Below are 6,000 nucleotides of genomic sequence, written 5' to 3'. Positions count from 1 at the left end.
TTTTTGATGTCAACTCACGCTGCTAATGTCTGCACTATGTTTTTGTTCGTGGGTGATGTGCTGCTGCAGGTACGTCGACTGCTACGGTGTCCGTGGCCAAAAGAACAATACTCAAATTTAAACTAAAATCACGATACTTATTTTTGGAACGGGGCAGTGGGAGTACTTGTAGGACGACGCTATACTCCCATTTCTGAATATCTAGATCAGGTTCGGGTGGACCATGGACCAGAAACTCCCATCTCTGAATTTCTGCATCGTACGATCTAAACTGAATTTCGGCACTATACTGGTCAAAAAGATGAAATGTGCATCAAATAAGATCATGGAAGCTGCAGTTCGATATAAACTGAATTTCTGGACATCATTCCGTTACACCACACTACAGAGAAAAATCTGTCACGCTAAACATACACACTGAATTTGTGGACTGTATACCTGATCAAAAGTGCAAGGTGTCTCTCTGGGAGTCTAGTAAAAAAAGGTGCATCAAATACATCAAGGAAAGCTGCAGTCAAATAAAAGCCACACCAAATTGGTGAAACGAATTTTGCCTCCGTTTCAAAAAAGAAAAATCGATGAAAGGAACACACTGGTTTTTCTTATCTATGATAGCAGACAGCAGGGCACACACATTGGTTTTCTTATCTACCATTCTTGTTGCTCCATTATGCTCCCTCACCTACACAAGTATGCAAAACGTCAAGATGGTGCAAACCTTTGGAGGTTTGAAAGCAGACTGGTCTATGCTCCACGAGCTATGATTGCCATTACAAATATGTATTATCATATCATCTTTTTTATACAAGCAGACATGATGATTTAGGCCCTGTTCGGTAATCACTCGCTCCCGGAATCCGCGGAGTGGGGAAACAGCAGCTCCTCCGATTTAAACTACAGCTCCGCCAACTCCGCTCCCGGAGTTGTGGAGCGGAGCAGTACCAAACAGGGCCTTAGTTTAGAAAAGGTTTTACCTAATTCTGAATTGGAGCTAGAAGAGAAAAAAACAATAAGGCTAATTAAGCTGGATGGAGCGATACCGATGAACCCTGAGAGTTGTTAGCATGGAGAAGAGAACCTAAAAAGGAATAGGAGGATGCTTGGTCGTTCTTACCCTGGGGTTTAGGGGGAGAAGTAGAGGTCGGCGGCGAGGCCCCGTTGTTGGTGTTGGGCGGAGAAGAGGATGGCGGTGGGGTGGAGGTGGAGGACGCCGAGGGAGAGGCGTCACCAGCTTTAAGTCAAGTCAATCAATGTTCAGAAAGAAATTCATAAAATATGACCATTGTTGTGCATATAATGATGGACTACTTCTCTGTTTACCTGATGATGACGCTGACGCTGATCTATCTTGGCGAAAATCCAAGGCGTATAACACCTCAAGATCGAAAGCAGTAGGATTGCTGGTAAGCTCGACCCTGTTTAGCGCGGTATCCCCAACCCCCTTGTGGATCATGAGCAGCCAGACGAAGGTGAGCAGCTCCCCTCCCCTGGCGAGCTGCGCCGCGTGCTTCTCCGGTCGGGACTTGCCGGCGGCGTACATGATGATCCTCACCCACATGTCCCTGATTTCCTCTAGTGTTTCTTTAAACAAATTAGGCTGCATGTTCTCACCCACACGAGCATCTCTCAGCTCCCGCAGGATGGCCGTCTTGTCGCCGCCTATGGGTCTCACACGCTTATGTGCGCTTTCGAGCAGCTCCCCGGGACTAGAACCAATGACCTGCAACATGGAAGTTGCATGTATTGCAACAATGTACATCATGTAGTTGGATAGTTTCCGGCAGTGGCGGACCAAAACGCCTGTTTCGGCATCATCCATGTTGATTCTCGTAGACACTGAAACAATGCTGAGCTGCACCTCCGTCAGCAAGTGCAACTGGAGCACCAGATCGTTGAAATCCGCGGCGTCGCCTGATAGTTGCCGCTTCAGGAACGGACCGAGGTGTCGCCACTGTGGCTGGGGGAAAGAGAAGGCATACGAGTCAATCACCTTTATGAAACTCTCTGTGATCTGCTTGTCCACCACCTCGGACTTGGTGTCTAGCAGCTTGCTCAGCCAAAACAACTTTCCGGCCCCTCCAGCGCCAACTGCCTTCGCTATCTTCCTGATCATGCACATCGCCTGTCCCGACATGCTACTTGGTGTTTCACAGCCAATGTAGCTCAGAAAACTGTACTGCCCCATGCTGTTGGACCACAGTGTCTTCTCCTCCGGCCACCCGATGATATTGCTGGAGAGAAGAATCCAAGACATGTGGGCGAGCCAACGACACTTGTTGGCCTTCAACCATGCCCATGTCCAAGGTGACACCATGACCATCATAAACATTGCAAAAACTTCCAGGGAAAAACCTCCGATAAACAATGCGTATGTGATTACAACGTCGGCTATGTTGTATTGTCGCTTGTTGCTAATTGCGAAGAGCACCATGGCAACCGTGGCCGATACTTGGGATATGCATCGGAGTATAATGCCACTTCTTGTCCGAAGCACTGCAGCCTTAGTGTATAGATCATAATACATGATTCCAAGTTCAACGTTGATCAACTTGACAACCTGGCCTTCATCAAATTTGTCTTCTCGAGCAATGTCTTTTTCTATCTGGTATAGTGTGCGCCCAGCGAATAGATGTCGGATGACGGGCGCGCAATCCAAAGCGTAACAAACAATCCTAGGGTAGATAGCATCCTCATGATCTAGTGCCGTGTCTGTATACTTGTTTTCTTTCCTATCGGAATCCTTGTTATCCCCGTACATGAGAGCCAGTGTCCTCTCCACATACTTGATGACTCCAGCAACAAATATAAAGATGCCTGGGAGAAGAAGTTGCATGTTGCGCAAACCAGTCGACTTCCAGAAAACATACAAGGCCAGGACCACTTGGGCTGTCAAATTATACATCTGCCTTAGCCACAAACTGTTGTCCTCTATGGCGAATGCAGTGATGGTGTCTTGTCCGCCGAGATGAATGAGGAGAAAAGGCGCCCACAAGAAGGACAGCGGGTGGGTTTCCCTTATTGTGCCCCTTTCCGTGGTGGATTCCCTTTGTCGTGACATAAAGCCAAGGGCAAAAACTGCCACCAAGTCTGCCGCTAAATAAGCTACCCAAATGGCGCCTCTAAGAAAACCGTTGGTGCCACGTAGCCGAAGGCTCCCAGTAAAGAAGAGGAATGTTTGTAGCATGAAGCTGGAAAGCACAAGCAGCTGAATCTCCCATTCACTAAATAGTTTTAGCATGCTCTCCATTATTTTACAGATTTCCTGTATCACCAACTTGGCAGTAAGAATAAATTGTCAACAAAAGAATATGATAATAATACGAAAAATAAGCTAGAATATAATGTTGTGCCTTCTTGAAAATAAAACCGCATGATCCATACACCCCAGCCCACCCCAAAGCTAGAACCGTATGGAACTTTGGGATTTGCATGCATCAATACTCTCATCCAAAAATAAATGTGTAACTATAAAATAACTCATTCCATACATTGAAAATATGATATTTTGGACATATCTATAGTTAATATAGGTTGCAATATCTACCAACATTCTAACTTACTTTAGTTAAGTGTGTACCATAAGTTTAAGTATTAAATAAGTAAAATGTGTAATCATTTAAAAAAAAGGGCAGCCCGGTGAATGTAGCTCCCGCTTGCGCAGGGTCAGACCACTTTGGATCTATAGTTCGCAGCCTTTCCCTACATTTCTGTAAGAGGCCGTTTCCAGGACTTGAACCCGTGATCTCATGGTCACAAGGCAACAGCTTTACCACTGCGCCAAGGCTCCCCTTCAAAAATTGACAAACAATTTATACTCATGATACTTTACACTGTTGATAACAAAAGTATAAAAAAAGGCCAAGGCAAAGAAAATTACGGCAGTGCCATGTAAATACGAATGCAACAACAATTATGAAGATATAATGGAAATGGCCCAAAATGGATGTAGCATGTATTTTATTAGGTGCATACAAAGTCATTTACAAAGCAGGAGGCTAAAAATCATAGTGACAAAGCAGGAGGCTGAAAACATTTTTTTTACCATAACCAGCAGGAGTTCTGCCATTTTCATTAAGTAGAGGGAAAACTTACATCAGCTAGAGAGCTTAAAAAAGAATAAGAAGAAAGTAAAAAAACGAGAGGCAGAAAATGCCATACTCGACGACAAACACATTAGGCAACTACTCACTCCAGATAGCCCTTAGAGCCTGCACATAATCTCCGGCATCCCTGTGATCATCGGCACAATGGCCTCTTTGCCCTAAAAAACTCGTTGATGGTGTTACAACCCAGGGGAGCCTCAAGACACCGCAAGTTGGCCCATCAAGCCGATCTGAGACCCCCCCACGATGCTATAGGGTCCCAGGCCTCAGCCTGGTCTATGGGCCCTCTAGAAGGAAGGAACCGACATCCTTGCCGTGCAAGAGAAGGAGGCCAGGTCACCAGAAAATTCTCCGACTTTCTTAGAACCGACTAGGACTTTGTAACCCTAGGCCCTCGACATCCTTTATGAGTCGAGGTCGGGCTAGTCGATAGACACATTACCCTGAGATCTACCTTGTACTCTGTACACCCCATCCAATCAATACAGTAAGAGCAGGAGTAAGGTTTTACCTCCAGAGAGAGGGCCTGAACATGGGTAAATTTGTCTCATGTTTCCCCTTTGAGCATTCCGGCATGTGGCACCCTATCGAGGGGATTGCCGGAATTCACACCGACGGTGGCACGCCAGGTAGGGGGTGGTGCACCAGGCACGTGTCGTGCTTTCCCTAATCAAGATCCAGACAAGATCGCACATCAACCGCGATCTCTTTGCTCTCCGATAGATCTTCGCCTTTAGGGACAATGAACATCATAACAAATTCAGAAGGCGAAGTTGTCAACACCTACAATCCAAGCCAGGTTCTCTTCTTTGGGAACCTGGAATTCATTGTCGATTCATACCGAGAGCTTCACCTCTGTAGCCCGGCACATTGCCAAACACATGAGCTGGAGCTGATTTTCATCAACCCACCCACCTCCCATTTCGTCGCCAACGTGGAGTCGCTTCACGACGTCCTCGGAGAGCATGATGTGGAGGAAGAGGAGAGCAATGAAAGCTGCCCAGAGGCCATCCCGGTTCGTCCATGGCCTTGGCAGACAACTGCTTCTTACATGGTTGACAACCATGTCGGTGGCAGGGACAACACCAATGCCGAGGACTTTGACGACGATGATGCCCTAGGTGAGGATGACCCAGCTCTACTCACAACTCCCGTGAAGGGTACCGACGAGCCTTCCAAGAAATTCGATTCAAGAGAACTCATCTACGCGGAAGGTCTTTTAAGTGCAAGTTGTACCCGCACAGAAATTTTGCGCCCTCAACTACACCAGGATGCCTCCTGCATTAGCATCACAACTTCTCTCACCACGGACAGCTCGCTAGTCTTCTTGCATCAGCCACGCCTAATTGGCCTCACATCCCTCACGGTCGGGTAAGAAACCCACCAAAATTGTCTAATAACGACAAATGGTGCAGATGCACTTCGCCACTTGCTACGATCAGAGAAAATAAGAGTGACATTTGCAAAGAGTACTCTTTAATTAGTGATCTGGGGAAAGTGCTGTTAGCATCAAGCATGAGCCATGCTACCGAATCACAGCACCTGGCCAGCCTAACGAACGTGTCAGGCACTCTAACCAGGCTAATGATCATGCAAGATGCTTTTTTTGCGGAGTGGTCATGCAAGATGCTACATGCTAGGCCATTGTTTGCTTTCCAGGCGGGTCATTTTTTCCCCGGGTCTCCAACCAAACAAGTGTCCCCACCTCCCTCCTCGCATTCAGTGGTTATATCTTGGTCAGGTCTCGGTTGATCGGCTCCCTTTCAAAATGTAGGTGGCGTAGTGGGGATAGACTTTGTTGGGGTGGTGAGTCGCAACCCTAGCCGTCACCACCACAACTTCCCTACACGCGCCACCTTTGTCCCGCTCCTCTTCCTCGTTTGCTGGCCTCGTCAAC

General features: G+C 47.0%; 1 protein-coding gene across 1 annotated transcript; it reads right to left on the bottom strand.

Moving 5' to 3' along the window:
- Nucleotides 1-307: 307 nt before the first annotated feature.
- LOC147971975 (uncharacterized) lies at nucleotides 308-3,247 on the bottom strand. The gene is made up of 3 exons (XM_087526474.1): nucleotides 1,321-3,247; nucleotides 1,115-1,231; nucleotides 308-682 (listed from the first exon to the last, which is right to left on the bottom strand). Exons 1-3 carry the CDS (start codon nucleotides 3,245-3,247, stop codon nucleotides 669-671), a joined length of 2,058 nt encoding a protein of 685 aa, XP_087382600.1. The 3' UTR covers nucleotides 308-668.
- Between the last annotated feature and the right edge of the window lie 2,753 nt (nucleotides 3,248-6,000).

Source organism: Triticum urartu, chromosome 5A, assembly GCF_056163025.1.
Source record: "Triticum urartu cultivar PI428250 chromosome 5A, HENAU_Tu73, whole genome shotgun sequence".
Classification (NCBI taxonomy): Eukaryota; Viridiplantae; Streptophyta; class Magnoliopsida; order Poales; family Poaceae; genus Triticum; species Triticum urartu.
Note: the sequence above shows the minus strand (reverse complement) of the source record. Positions and strands in the feature narration are given on the sequence as shown.

Excerpts from the sequence above, each read along its gene's own strand:
- LOC147971975 (XM_087526474.1), bottom strand. The coding sequence starts at position 3,247 with ATGGAGAGCATGCTAAAACTATTTAGTGAATGGGAGATTCAGCTGCTT. Across the intron at positions 1,232-1,320 it reads AGCGTCAGCGTCATCATCAG|CTGGTGACGCCTCTCCCTCG; the intron begins GTAAACAGAGAA and ends CTTGACTTAAAG.